Source organism: Chionomys nivalis, chromosome 1 (genome assembly GCF_950005125.1).
Source record: "Chionomys nivalis chromosome 1, mChiNiv1.1, whole genome shotgun sequence".
Taxonomy (NCBI): Eukaryota; Metazoa; Chordata; class Mammalia; order Rodentia; family Cricetidae; genus Chionomys; species Chionomys nivalis.
This window is the reverse complement of record NC_080086.1, coordinates 35,026,378-35,042,367: the sequence shown is the minus strand read 5'-3', so window position 1 is coordinate 35,042,367 and position 15,990 is coordinate 35,026,378. Positions and strand designations below refer to the sequence as shown.

General features: G+C 37.2%; 1 protein-coding gene across 4 annotated transcripts in view; it reads left to right on the top strand.

Annotated features, from left to right (window-relative positions):
* Positions 1-15,990, top strand: part of Pparg (peroxisome proliferator activated receptor gamma) — a 132,193-nt gene that overhangs the window by 48,427 nt on the left and 67,776 nt on the right. Inside the window, exon 1 of one of the 4 annotated variants that reach the window (XM_057767482.1) lies at positions 10,337-10,453. The exons of the other annotated variants lie outside the window; for them this stretch is intronic. Coding sequence (XP_057623465.1) covers positions 10,372-10,453 — 82 coding nt within the window. The 5' untranslated portion in view covers positions 10,337-10,371. Of the gene's footprint in view, positions 1-10,336; positions 10,454-15,990 lie in introns of those variants that run through there. 4 annotated transcript variants of the gene reach the window in all.

Sequence of the window (15,990 nt, the reverse complement as noted above, 5' to 3'; positions counted from 1 at the left end):
AAGGAAGTTATGTATTGAAATTATCCACCTTTTAATTAAAGAGAATTAAACATTTAGTCTTTCTTCCCAGTAGTAACTGCATTTCAGAGTGACTACACAACTTTACTGAAGGAACGTTTTCTCCTTAGAGAATGTTAGCTGAATTATGTATAAATGATAGAATTAGAAAGACTTTATTTTATAAACTCAAACTATTGATTTGGAGAAAAGATGATCAAGTTTATTAGAATCCTCAGCAGAATGATTACTGAAACTAGAGCAAGGGAGATGGTTAGGAATGTCTGTTGTTCTTGAAGAGGACCTGAATTCAGTTCTTAACACCCACATTGGGTGGTTCACATGTGTCTGTGTCTCCAGCTCCAGAAACCCTCTTCTGGACTCTGTGGGCCCCATGCACATGTGGCACACATTCACAGAGATGCACATGCATACACAGAAGTAAATAAATAAATAATTGTTTAAAAACCTTGACTGTCACAGTAACTGCACATATTGCTTTAGCTGCAAGGAGGGGGAAGTAACCATACAAGGGAGAGATTAGAGGTCAGACTATTGTTTGACCAGAATGGTAATCGGTGGACTGAAGAGACAGTTTAGCCATTAAAGGCTAGGCTCAAAACCGAAGTGTGGTTCCCAAATTAGTAATTGATCTTAGTATCACTAATGTTCTCTCTCTCTCTCTCTCTCTCTCTCTCTCTCTCTCTCTCTCTCTCTCTCTGTGTGTGTGTGTGTGTGTGTGTATGTCTATCTGTATGTATGTATATATGTGTATGTATGTGAGCGAGAAAGAGAAAGAGAGAGAAAATGATGAGACATTGAAATGGAGGATTGACCCTATAGCCTCAGTCATCAAAGACATCAGTGTTCTACCATTGAACAATAGCCTCCAGTCCGTATTTTACTGTTTAAGAAAAAGGGTCTCACTGATCTGCACTGCCTAACCATCAATGAGTAATCCTCCTGCCTCAGACTCCTGAGTAGCAGGGATTGCAGGCATGTCTTCTGTGGAATTGTAGGAAGAAGTGAATGTCTCCAACATTTATGGCTTGACTGTAGCACATAAACTTTGCATAAACTATCTAATTTGTCAGAAACACAGGGGATAGAGAAGTGATATAAATGATGCCACAAAAAAAAATAACCGGTCTAATCCATAAGGTGGGACTTTCTAGGTGCCCATTGGTCAGATTGCTCAGTGGCCCTTAATGCTGGGAGGATTGATGGGCATGAGGAAAAGAGAAATTGTCCTAGATTTAGAATGGCTTAAGGAGTGTACAATCATTTCTTTGTTATTGATGAAGTTTAGGTGAAAGCAAACCAACTCTAAACATTTGGGCCTAGGGAAATGTGAATAGGTACTGGGTGTTGTTTGAAATAAAAGCATAGAGACTTTAAAAAGAAAGTTACTACCAGTAAATACAAAATCTCATTTTGATGAACAATGAATAACACCTGTATTATATATGTGTGCTTATATTATGTGTATATGTTTATGATTTTACATATGATCAGGGAAAGATTCACAGAAACACTAAGAACTCAAGATGGATGTCTCTAGATAGTAGGAATATAATTTCACTAAGTACTCTGCATTTTCTAATTTCCAACAATGTGAGTTAGTTTTGTAATGATAACAATAATAATAACTCAGTGTGTAGACCCAGATGGCCTTGAATTATGATCCTCCTATCTTCTTACCTCAGCCTCTGAGTACTGGAATGACATATCATGTTTGCTGTGAGGAAAGAAGACATGAAAACTAGCAAACACCTTAGCCTTTCTCAGAGCAACATGCATTCAAGATCAAGGACTTGTGTTGTAAACTATGCTGTATTTCCTTGAGACTCTCAATATCTTTACCACAGAGATTTCTTTTAGCTGTGCTACATGGGGATCGTATTGTTTAAAGAGTAGTTGTAAAATGTTTGGGTTGTTGGACTTTAGCCCATCTACACTGCTTTCCTACTCCCTTGGAGTTTTGCATCAGACACTTGTCTCGTTCTCAGTTTTCTCCCATTTAATCTTGCCTTGTTCATTCCACTCTTACCACCACCCACAGTTTCTATCTCTCTGGACTTATCTCAAGTTTTCTTCCTATCCTTGAATTCCTTTCAGAGTCCCTTTAGTTCTATACCACTCATATGGGCGCTGTTCATCTTCTGAACCTCATTAGTACTCAGTTTCAATTAATTTAAATACCTTCTCTGTCCTTTACTGACTTTGTGAACTGAAACTCTATTTCCCTACCTGTAAAATAATGGCAGCATGCTGTTGCTCATGGCTTAGTTCAGCATATCCCAGGTACACAGCTGGATAGAAACTGAGTTCTCTAAACCTGCTCTGTAGCTCAGTGTGTTGTCCTTCTCCCAAAGTAGAGCTGTCGTTTAAGCTCACAGAGTTGGTTTTTTTTTTTTTGTTTTTGTTTTTTTGTTTTTTTAAATCTACCAGGAGTTTGTGTCTTAGGACTGCACAATACCTGGCAGAGTAGGTACTCAGTAAATACAGCATCTAAATTTTAAAGCTACTTGCTGGTTTTGTTGCTGCTTCCAGCCTACTAGCTTTCAGAAACTGGAGTGGCTTTATTACATAAATTCAAACTTAGAGACCTAGACTGTAATAGAATTATATTGTGTCTAGGAAAGACCATAAGGAGATTAACCTTTAGGTAACTGACTATTACGTGGTCAAAAAACCCAATTAGAGAAACTGATGTAAAAATACATTCTATGCTAATTATCATCAAAATTCAGTTTCTTTTGAGCGTGTTTTAAAATTCTGTCTCATTCTCTATCAGATCTCTGTTGGCTATCATAAACAGAATATCTGCTTCTAAGTGGATTTATAAAATTCCTACCTGATCCTGAGGATTCCATGTTCCACATACGTAGTTTCTCTGTGATATATAAGTTTGTGGCTAAAATATAGGATCAGTGGGTATGTTACTTGGTGATGGTGTTGTTTATTAACCAAGAATCAAGCATAGGGGGTCAAGGTTTTGATTTTCAGAATTCATAATAATTTTGAGAGCCTGCTCCACCCTAGGCACTATTTATTTAAACCACAACTAACTCTAGTAAGTCTCCTTCAGATGAGGGGACAGTGGCTTAATACATACATCACAAAGAAAAGACTTTGTGAGCTCCAGCACTGGAATGCAAACCCTGGTCTCTTGCACTGAGTAGACACAGGCAAACTTTTTTCCCCACTGTTCTGTGTTGCTGAAGATTGTACCTCACACATGCTAGGCAAGTTTTCTACCTCTGATCTACACTTGTATCCCCCTGGGCTCCATACGAAGCTTGATCAATCAGTTGAGGTACTATTATTTTCTACCTCTGATCTATACCTCTATCCCCCTGGACGCCATACTGAAGCTTGATCAATCAGTTGAGGTACTATTATTTCCTTATTTTGCTTTAGATAACCTCTCAGCTTAAAACTGGAAATAAAAAATCTGTGCAGCTCTAAGATACTTTTTGTTAGAATTTTGTTACTACAAAGCAATTTTCTCATAGTAATATTATTCCATAAGAACAAGGGGCTGTGTCATGGGAGGAAAGACTGTTAGCACAGAAGAGTCCTAGAGTCTAGGACTAACCTGTAAAATCTATAATGGAGGGAAGAAGACATGTGTCAGCAAAATCAATTCCCAAATAGCTCTGAATGTCATCACATTTTATTAACAAGCTCCTATGAAGTGCTTCCCTTCTAGAGAGTCCTGGCTCTGAACTCTGTCGTGAACTCTGATTTCCATCCTAATTCATTCACATTAAGTGAGTCAGACAGCAAGATACACTCAGACTGATAGGCCATGAATGGTAGAATTAAGAATAATTAATTGCAACATACATTTGAATGTTTTATTGTTTTATCTTAATGAAATAGTAGAGTATAGTTTGTAACTTTGAACTGGGAATCAAGAAACTATTTGTAACTCAAACTCTGCTACAACACTACCCGAGTAATGACCTAGGTGAGTCACTTCATTTCTTTGAAGTTCATTTTTCTTAAAGGAAAAATTAAAGAGTTTGAATGTGTTAATTGACCCAGTACAAAGTTTTGTCAGTCAATGATTCCAACAGTCCATCCATTTCCTTTAGTGCAGTCATAGTAGTAGTAAGTTGCTCATTTTACAAAACTAAACTTATGTCTAGTTCTGTGACTCTGAATTGCTGTAACATCGGTCGATTGTCAGTGTGGTTTCCCCCATAACAGGATGTTGCCTAAGAAAACTTCATACTACTGATCTTGAAAAAGCAATTGATAAAAATCAAAATTGATGGATATACATGCTTTAGAAGGCCAGAATGTCCCACATCAATGCATGTTGATAATATAGGCCATTGTATTTTATCATGCTAGAAAACCCAATTACAGGAGAATTTCAGATGTTAGATATTACATGTAAAGACAAGTTAACAGTTTAGATAGGTTCAAAGGCATAGTAACTTAAGTATTTAGTTGAGCCCTGCAAAGTGGTTAGACAGGTTAGGCTCTTTTTCAAATGTTACAAAAGATAACTTTTGAAGGAAAAGGGGAAAAGGAGGTTTTCAGTTGTTTTGTTCACTTGAGACATTTAATTTACTATGATGCCTAGTTTCTCCTCTCTTAAGACTTTTAATTTTACTAAGAAACCTCATTCCCCACATGAAAGGCCATTTTTGCTGTTATCAGCCATGTGCAGAAAGTGTATAACTGATGCTGGCTTAGAATATAGAAAATTCCTACTAAATTTTAAAATAATTATAGGCATTCTATTATGTATGTTAGCATCATAACCTAAAAGAACCTTATTATTTTCTGAATCAGGGAGGTAACTGACCTGGGTGTTTGAGGCCAGTCTGACAACATGGAGATCTTGGAGATATATACACACACACACACACACACACACACACACACACACACACACACATCTGTCCATCCACCCACTGGCACTGTTGGCCACAAATTAACATCATTTTACTGAGTTATTTTTCTTTAAAACCATGTAATGTAGTTTTAATGTGTTAATTGCATTAAAAATTTACTTTCTAAAAATAGGAATGAAATTACTGTTTTTAATGAAAGAATGGGTTGTGCCTGTGAACAAAATGGCATAAATGTACTGGACAATAGCCTTCCTTGTTCTCTTCCTCTGTGAGCATCCTCAGGCATGCTGGGGTGATATCTAGGATCAGGATTGTTTCTCTCAAAGCCTGTGTTTCATTGGCACATCATTCCTCCCAAGCTGTCTCCTTGTGATGTGAAGAAACCCTGAGTTGATGCAACCAACCACTTGAAGATAAGGTTCTGAACCAGACTCAGTTGAGCTAGGAAAAGGGCGGTTGTACTGGATAAGGATAGGAGGGAGTTGGGCAGTCAGTCTGCCTGTCACTTTAAAACATCACCAGGAAACTGAAGTCTTGTTAGGACAAGAAAAGTAAAGGATGCTGTTACCCATTTATTAGGTGCTAGCCTCCTTGAATGACACATGAGACAGAAATGTGGCAAGCAACTGTTATCTCATCATCCTCATCATCAACAAAAACAATCCGACTCTGGTTGAATGCCAACCAGAGGCATTGTGCTAGGTTCTGGAGGGCAGAGAGCAGTTTCTCCCAAACTGTTAGGACCTGGCATAGGTATTAACAGTACTGATATAATTAGAGCAACTTTTGAATGAGAATATTCAAAAAATACTATTCTATACAACACAAACATATTATTTTATACAAAAGAAACCAATCAAAGAAATTCTAAAAACTCCAAATTCAATCTGCAGGACAAAAATCCAAATTATTAAATATTAAATTATTAATTCTATATCATGGAAAGATTTTATATAAGTCATTCTATACTGGATAATGCTAAAATATTAATATTGTAATTTTACTAATGAATTTTTGTCTTTTGATATTAAATTATTCAAAACTTTTATGGATCTAATTATCTTTCAAATGTACAAAAATTTAGGGTTTTTTGGCAAATAGGAGATTCTATAATTAACATTCAAGATTAGATATTAAAGAGTAGCCTTCTCACCTAGCATGGTAGTACACTCCTGAACCTAGCACTTGGGAGGTAGAGGTAGGGTGAATAGGAGTTCAAGACCATCCTCAGCTACAGAGTAAGTTTGAGGTCAGCCTGTCTTTAAAAAAGAAAGAAAGAAAGAAAGAAAGAAAGAAAGAAAGAAAGAAAGAAAGAAAGAAAGAGGAAAGAAAGAAAGAAGAAAGAAAAAGAAAGGAAAGAAAGAAAGGAAAGAAAGAAGAAAAGAAAGGAAAGAAAGAAGAAAAGAAAGAAGAAGAAAGAAAAGAAAGAAAGGAGAAAAAGAAACACAGTCTTTTTTAAATAGCAAACTATAAGTGTGTTTTCAGGTATCACGAACTGAGAGAGAATTAAATCAGCTTTCTGTGCTCACTTTGGCAACACATGAATTAAAAGTAGGCTTTCCATCTTCTTTGTTGTATAATTCATTATCTACATTCTTTCTCTTACCAAGAATGTAATATTCAATCCACAACCAAATCCACATTCCTTATGTTCCCAAAATCCAAGGCAAGATGCTGATCTACTCCATATTACAGAAAGTCCTACATTCCTCCATATAAGTCAAGTCCTCTCTGATGTCAGGTGTCCTTTTTCTTGACTCTGTAAAACTACCTTTCCGGGCATCTTTCCATTGAATCAGTGCTGATGATCTTCTCCACTGAAGTGCAAAATTCTGATAACACTTTGGTAGTGTTATGATGTTACTGCTGCCAGCTCCTTTGTGAAGCTCACCGTCAATTTCAAGAGTAGAACATTAGGATTATTAAGTTTTAAAAACAAAGACATTCACCTACATGTCATAATCCTATGACATTATGAATTTTCTGGTAATTAGTACTGCCCCCGATAACAACTTTACTAAAACAAATATATTTCCTATATTAATATATACTAATTGGCTTTCAAAGTTAAGTAAGCTAAATGATCACTCTTTTGGGTTTGTTTGGATAATTTTAGTAAATATAATTAAATGTGAACTCACTAAAGCTAAAAACTATACCTATTAATGTGTCTATCGGGGGTGTCTACAGTAATACCTAATGGGTGAATGGATGTTGAAACTGATAGAAAACAAAATTTGTAGTCTTTCTAATATTTAAGAACAAAACAGATGGACAGTTATATAAAAATGAGATTGACTCCATTTATTTTTAACTTCTGTTTTGTTTTTGTTTTTTGTTTTTTTCGAGACAAGTTTTCTCTGTGTAACAGTCCTAGCTGTCCTGGAACTAGCTCTTGTAGACCAGGCTGGCCTCAAACTCACAGAGATCCACCTGCCTCTACCTCCCAAGTGCTGGGATTAAAGTCATGTGCCACCACCACCCGGCTATTTTCAACTTCTGAATGTCTATGGGAGCAAATTATTTCTTAAGTGACCTAGCACTACAGTATGGTAGTACAACAGATTGTAATAGACATAAACTTCAGCTATCTTAAACTATATACATTATGTAACTTAGGTGTTTTGTGTATTGCATAGTTCAAATGCGCCATTGAATATGTAAGCAACATTTATTTAACCTGTTCTGTTCAATGCTCTATTTTTATTTAAACTGTGACTTTTGTTTATTGGCTATTTTTGAAGCCCATAAAAGCACACCCATCTTGTTCATTAGCACCCTAACACAAAACTTAAGGTCTGCCATCTCTTATATTATCAATAAATATTTGTTGAACAAATTAATGAAATATAACAAATTGAATAAATAAATGTATATGAATATAATTAAAAGGATTGTGCTTTAAAATAAAAAAGTAGGCAAGACAGAATGACAAAACACAATTCTAGGAGGATATGTAGGCAGATTTGTGTACTATGGAATAAGTAAATGCTAAAATAATTGTGTGGTTGAATAATAAGCACACAATAAGAACAAGTAGACGCAGAAAGCCTAGTTAAACAATAAATACACAGTTATATGTTGGTAAAGGGAGAAAGGGAGGGGGGAGGGAGAGAAAGGGACGCATTAAGCAAAGAGTCCATAATTTTACCCCTTGAAGGATGGTTGGAAAGACTGGATTTTCATGGTGCCCTGGGCGGTGCCCAGACCAGAAAATAACAGAGACTGAAACAGAACCTGAAAACCAAGTGAGACTGTTGACCTTAGAAACCGAACTGAGAAGATCCACACTGAGTCACATGAAATGAATGAGCTACATCAGCATTGAGGGAATGTGAGAACATGGGAAAGAATGTATTGGAAGACCAGCCCCCAGTTTCACCATAGTCATTGGTACTGAAAATAGAATAATGTAGGTACTCATTAATATTCCTGTTAAGCCTTCTCCTCCTCTATCCTTATGGCGCCTGAGCACTGGAATCTAGTTCTAGTACTGGCCTTGCCTCTCTTTTTAATTTAGAAGACACACTTATTACCCAGGAGCCGCCTTTTCTCATCTTATCTGCACTCCTTCTAAAATGGTATCATTCTGCCATATGTTAGCATTTCAAATACACATGTAATCTTAAGAAGGTCTTAATAAATGTTCCCCTTTTGATGGTACGGCACTGAGAATCAAACCCAGGGCCTACACATATCAAGAAAAAGCTCTACCGTGCTATACTTCTCCTCCTCAACTATGTTTACAAAGTAAATCAGGACCTGGGAACAGGAAAAAAGGAACCAAGTGACATGTTGATCTTCATAGGAAATGAGGCTGAAGTTTGCTTTCTAGACACAGATACTAGGAGCATCACATAGGCATAGCAATAGATAGAATGGGACTCCAGTTTTTGTTCCATTCTATTGAAACTTATTTCTGCTTGTTTCTGTTCTTGACTTTAGTGATTGATTTTGACCTGTGAGTTCTACCAAGAATTTTGGATTCCATCACATCCTTAAGTATAATGTCCCTGTGTCTGTGATTCCATCCTTATGTCTGATTACTTTGTAATTTAACGACATTTCTAAGCATTGAGAAGGAAGGAGAAATTCTTTTATTGAGAATTTAAATTAGAGATAAAACTAACCCTACTAACAGTGATTATTAACCCCATCATTTGGACTACCTTGAAACTTACTTTAGCTTGAATTATTTTAGTAATGTTTTGGGGGGTTAAATGATACAATTGCCAACTTCTCACTTCACCATGTGCTAGTTAGACCCCATGAGTATTTTCCCATTAAGCTATTGCTTCATGATTGACAGGGAAACTCTTGCCTAGTCCCCTTGAAGAATGAATAGTTACTCAACATAGATTAACTAGATATATGGTTATTCCATTTGGGGGCTATCAGGATGAATATAATTCAGGGAATTATTGCTATCTGATATACTGCCCTGTGTAAGGGCTCTTTTAAAGTCTGCAAGTCACTGAATTCTATTAGGCCACTTAAGTGACAAGGGCTGCTCCCACGTTAGCAGTTTGGCACGGCTAGTGTTTTTTCTGCCAAAAAGGGCAAAGGCCTTAAGCAAGAAGCCAGCATTTTCCTGATTACAAAACTGACCACAATTCCTTGCCAACCTAGCAGGGTAATTTTTTTTCTTCTGGTAATGCATTACTCTCAGAGAGGACTCCAATTTTTTTCATTGTGACGGGCACTTAACATTCAGCATCAGCCGCTGGGGCATTGCTGCGGTTGCTATTGATAGATAAACACATTTAAAAACATACTTTGATGTATAAAATTATAACCTTACCAGGACTTTATTCTGTCAACTGTTCAGTTTTATAGAATTTGGATAGCAGTAATATTTTGAACCTTTTGTAAACTTGTTGAAAATCACCTTGAAATGTATCATTCAGTAACATGTGGGTAGCAAATTTATATTAAGAATGTATATGTATTTTAATTCTAGAGTTTTCTTTAAATAATGTGATCAGAAGATTCAACCAAAGATGAATACTTAAGAAAAACTTTACTCAAATACATTTATCTGCTATTTCATAAATTAAAGAATAAGGTTTTCCATTTTAAAAGCCATTGTGTGTATTTTACTACAATTTTAAAAACAACCAAATATTGAACAATCTCTACTCTGATAATTGCAAATACTGTACAGTTCACACCCCTCACAAGACACCGAACGTATGGGTCACTGGCGAGACAGTGTAGCAACGTTTTCCTTGTAATGTACCAAGTCTTGCCAAAGCAGCAGACAACATTATGACACACCATTTTGTCACAACTGGCTCTTGCTCAGGACAGTGCCAGCCAATTCAGCCTGATCCTTTCTGTGTTTATTCCCACCTCTCCCAAATAGTTGAAAACGGGTGTCTTGACTCATTAGCATATTCATAAGCTCTATGACCACAAACCTTTTTCCTTTAACAAACTGATCTTTTGCAAGACGTAGACAAAACCAATGTGAATTACACCAAATCTGTTTTATGCTGTTATGGGTGAAACTCTGGGAGACTCGCCTGTTGACCCAGAGCCTGGTGCCTTCATTGATGCTCTGCCTGTGAGCACTTCACAAGGTAAAGTCCACTCCTGACATTGCTGCCGGGGATGCTGCGGGCACTCGTGTGTGGGTGAAACTGCATGTCTGTTTTCTACATATTCATTACAATATTTTAATCCTTTGATCATTTCTATGGTGGTCACTTATAAACATATTCAGAGCTGTCAGCATGGAACCCTAACCTAATTCATAGGTATTTCTGTGCATGGCTTCCATCTCCTGAATTATAAGTGTTGATGATATTTTGATATCCAAAATCAGACCTGTTCATTTTTGTTTCCTGCCTTGCATACATGTCCCAAATGTATGTGTGAATTTTAGAACACTTGAAGAATCAGTTTTTCTTCTTTTATTGTGTTAGATATCTTTCATAGCAGTTCTTATCCCTCTTGTAGAATTTTTATTTTTCTTCAAGAGCATAGGAACATATTAGATTCTTTCTTTAGAATTTTTAGGATACTCTGAGCTGAATTGAAGAATATCTGTTCTAAGCCTCTCACTTTACACACAAGGAAAATGTAAGGCTAGATGCTAAACTAACAATCTGCCATCGTTTCTTCAGAGGTCTCTGTAAGGCTAGACACATGCTAAACTAATGATTCACCATCACTTCTATTTATATTTGTTGTGCAGGGACAAAAGTCTCTTTTTCCACACCTTTGTCCATTGCAAAATGTTATGTTCTCTATTTCTATAGCTCCTTCTACTGGAGTTTCTTAAGCACAACTTCTTCTATTTTGTATCATTTCTTATTTAGTTTAGTGTTTGTTTATTTTTCTCATCTCATAGATTGAATATAAAATAGGTTGTTTGAGTAGAGTGACTTGTGTTTTACAATGGAAGTGTGAAAACATTTAAATAATTTGTTGGTTAAAATTAATAACTTTGCCCTTTAATTTTTCTGGAAGCCTAAAGTTTGAACATGTATGTCACAATTTTAAAAATATCAGTTTTGAGAGTGCAAAAAAAGTTTCCTGAAATTTTATTCTGCTTTTGTTTTTGTGTATATGCTAAGAACCCAACTCAGAATTGAATGACTCTCTATCCCTGATCTGACCCCCAGTTCTGTCATTAACTCAGTGTATATTTTTGTCACCTGAGCTTTTTATACAGGAGTTTAGTTTCATTATATTCTATAAAATATTCTATTTTACTGTAAGCTATAAAAGATATCCATATTAGTTTTAGCCTGCCTCAGGGCAAAATATCCTGCCTACATTATGAAATTGTCGATTCCAACTTTGGTGGTTTTATCTCTTTGAAAAGAACTTGTCGAAAATGTAGCACAATAAATATTTTAGGTTGACTCCAGGGTAAGTGCTGATTATGGCAAGGGATGGTTAGGTGATTTAAGATTTTTATTCTGTACCAGTCTCTATTTTGATGCCATGACTTTGTCCTAAATGTAATTTCTCTGAGTCTGAAATATCTCTGGTATACTAACATAAGACTTTCTTTCTTCATTAAAGTGGTACAAAATAGAATCATTTGCCAGGTGTGATGCTGTGGCTTGTAGTCTCAGCTACTTGGGAGACTGGGCTAGGAGGATCTATCATGAACAAGAGTTGGGGATAGCCTGGATAACATAGTATCTGTTTTTTTAAGTTATTAAAATATTAATTTGAGCTACTAAAGTTCAGCAACCTGTTTGTTCCTTCTATTGTGTTTTGTGGTTGATCATAAAATATTTATTCCACTCCTGCTAAAACAGACAGATAAACTTGAAAATAGATCAAGTTTGCAATCATCATTAGCTGTCTAAAGCCAGCACTGATGAAGTGGATAGAGATTCTATCGTTAACCTAGACCATCGGCTTAGGTGTTCATTCTTCCACATCTGAAGCAAAGTAAATTGGGTGGTGGTACTGTAGCTGGGTACAGAAAAGAAAAGAAAACCTACATGTTTAGTTTTGGTCCTAGAGATACAGCTGCATTGGTCATATCCATGAAGTTAAAGTCTCCTAGTTAGCCATTATACCCAAAGAGAACATCTGTACATTTTTTCCTAGGCTCCATGAGCACTCTGTCCCTTTCATCCCACTCCTTTTCTTTTTCATCAAGAGTTCTTCAGGCAACCCTAAGTAACCTCGTGCTGGCTCTGATTTCCACTAATCAAAATTGGCACAGTGGAAGGGACGCTTCCTCAGGCTCATGCTCAATACGCCTCCCGCTCTGAATGCCAGACTCAGTCCTGTGTGGATTCTATAATTTTCGGCTCTTGCACCAGAGCTTGAAGGATGATGACACTTGTCCTCTGGATCTGATTGAGCAATGGAAGTGCGCCTCAGAGACATGACAAATGCTGCAATAGAGCCCTTCGAAACCAGAGTCCCACAGAGATGGAGCAGTGTTGATTACATACACTTCTATGGGGGACGTTTAAACTGTGTAAGGGGCTCTAGGCAATGGTATGCTAAAAACAGATAACTGGAGTTCTCACCTGGCCAGAAGGTTAAAGGGACCAAAATGTAAGGACCAGTCCTATTTTGCCTACATACAATTTTTGTGAATGGAGCAGGTTCTTTTCCTTTTTCCTTTTGGGCCTTATTTTAACGGGGTTACTGTGAAGATTGAATAGCACCGTGTTTATAAAAGCAGATCTAAAGCCCTCTGTGAAGTTTATTGTTTTTAGTCTTGTCATATTTGTTACTGGAGGATGAAACAGAAAACTTTGAGAATAGAGTATCTGATTTTTAAGCAGTTTAAAGAATATGGAAAACAGAACCTGGAATCATCTACTTTGCAATAAAATGAGTAGCAGTTTTTGAATAAGAAGGCCTCTTGGAGAGCAGCTATGCTCACTACTATACTGCCAATGCTAAAAATGGGGCATCTTTATGAACCTCCCCTTATGAGTGCTTTAAGAAGGAAATACAAGCTTGATGATAACAGCTCTATATCTCATCTTAAAAAAAGAAAAACAACAATACAAAAAAACTTTACAGTACTAGGGATGGACCTCAGGAGTTGTATTTGCCAGGCAAGTTCTCTACCACTGAGCTTTATCTCCAGCCTTGGGTTGCTTTGTTTTGTTGTGTTTAAGATGGGGAAATTGCTTCCCACTGCATTAACATTCAGCTCTGAAGAAACCAAACTGCCGAAAATTGAAATTATTCTCTGAGTTTAAATGGAAGCAGTAATTATTCATCTTTTTCCTCAGAGACATTTAAAAAAACTGTCAAAGTTCTGATAGTCTTTATTTGTTGAAGTGAAAGTCCAGAAAAAATTTAGATTATTGATACAACTCTGAATTTCATAATCTCCCATGCAATAGCAATTCAGATAACTGGAATATAGCTTGGGGGGAAAGTACTTACCTAGCATGCACAAAAACCCTGGTTCCATCCCCAGAAGTGAAGAATGAAAAACAATCCAAGGCATTTTTAGAGAATTCTGTAGTTGTTGGTATTAACTTTTTCTTTAACTTGGCTCTAGTTCTGTCTGTATTTTCAATTTAACTGTTTTGAACTTCTTAAACTCTAAGACTTGAATTAAGTTGATTTCTAGACTTAGTATCTTCCTAAAATGGTCAATTCTCTTATATTCTCTCAATATTTGTGGAATTAAAGTATTTGAAAATTGTGAAAGAAATGTCACAAGAAAATACATATTTTTAAAGCAGGGTCTTGCTATCAAACCTTAAATCCACACTCTTTCTGCCTCTTCCTCCTTAGTGCTGGGCTCAGAGGCAGGCCCGCCACAACTGGCTGACTTTTGTTAATCCCATCATAGTTACTTTTGAAAGTAACCTAAAAGCAGTTATTCTCTCAAAGTGCTAAAATGTGAGTGCAAAATATGTAGTAAAATATGAGTGGAAAATATGTAGTATAAAACATGATCTCTTTAACAAAAAATACAATCATAGCTCTGATATTGTCAGCTCATTGTGTCCGTGAGTACACTCCCTTAGTTATACCTTTGGCCTGAAGAAGTAATGTTGGAGAAATCCTAAAATCACACTATATTGTTATGTATGCATTCAGAGGATATCTGGGCTGAGTAAATTTCTTCACTGAATTGAGGGACCACAACTGACTCACAGTTTCATTATTTTAGCTTCTTTGGACACACTAGAGTGATATAAAAGTTAATGGCTGCTTCCTGTCCTGGTGCCGAGTGTTTAGGAAAATATATTTGATAATGTGTTGGAGTCCTTTGAATAGAATCTAGTTTCTGTACATTTCTACTGGGGTGCTCCTTCCTTTGAATACACAGTTTTGTGCCTGTAGCTGATTTGCAAACACAGAAATTGCATGTGCAACTAACAGCAGCTGCAATTCCACTCTCACAACTCCAGAATGGAGGTCACGTGGCTATTTGAACACACAGTGCTTTAGACCCATGTAATTTTTATTTGAATAAGAGATTGCCAACACAAGATTAAGGTGCCCTCATGTGGAAAGCACCATGTGTGGTTAACACCATAAAGTAGATTTTAAACAGTCAACTATCAGGTACATGTGAGTTACCCCTTCTCAGTCTGTGCCAGGCTTCCTGTGTGGCCTTTCAGCTGCTCTCCCAGGCAGAAGCTCTTATGTCCACACTAGACTGGCAGATGAGCAGCCCTACGGCTGTCTCCAGCAGCCTTGACTATTACTGAGTATCCACTGCTTGCAAGGCGTCATAGTGTTGTGAAGTCCACTCCTTTGCCTGGCTTTCATTGCCTTTTGGTAGCATGGCTCCACTTCTTATATTTTACCTTCCTTCCCACCATATCCCGGGAAGGGACCTGTCAAGCCCTCTTCAGACAATTTCACTTTGCAAAAATAAACCCACATTCCCTCTTGCCTCCAAGTTTAGTATGTCCTTTAAAAGCCTTTCCCAGTTGTCAAACCCTCCCTGTTTTTCAAGGTCAGGTTCAGGGAACTTCAACCTATTCAGCCTGTGAATTGGAAGCTTTCTTCCAATTGGAAGCATGAAATTTTCTCTGAAAAACCACGTCTATGGTTCTTGTCTCCTCCAGTCTGAAAATGTGCTCTCTCCTCTACCTCCGAGGCTGCCAAAGCCTGATCCAATATACTGCCTCTGCACTAGAAAGTGGTCTCCTGACGGATTTTGTTTGTTTGTTTAATGTGTCTGTCATTCCTCCCAATATTATTTTCCACCCACCTCCTATCCATCATGTTAAAAAGTCTGGCCTGTCCCTAGCTCAACACCCTTTAGAGGCTTCCAATTCACAGGTAATGAAAACTTTCTCCCCACCCCAGGAGACTTCTACAGTTCCTTTCTTCTCCTGTCCATCTCCCCTTGGCTCTGCTTCAACATCACTGACATTCTTTCTAGCCCCCCCCCCCATTCTATGCATTGTCTTGCCTGGTGTTTCTCCCTCAGCTCCTTTTCTTCCACAGGTACTTTTCCTCTGAAACATCCTTGACTGTCTCTCTTAGCCCCTCAAGTCTTTGCTCAGATTCTACCTTCCAGTAAGAAAAGTCTTTTCCATCTTGTCCTTCCCATCGCCTTCCTCCTCTTCTGTTCTCCAGTTTCCTATTTCTAAAGCATTGGGTCATCTTCTACACCATATAGCTTATAGTATGCTCATCCCTCTAGACTTAG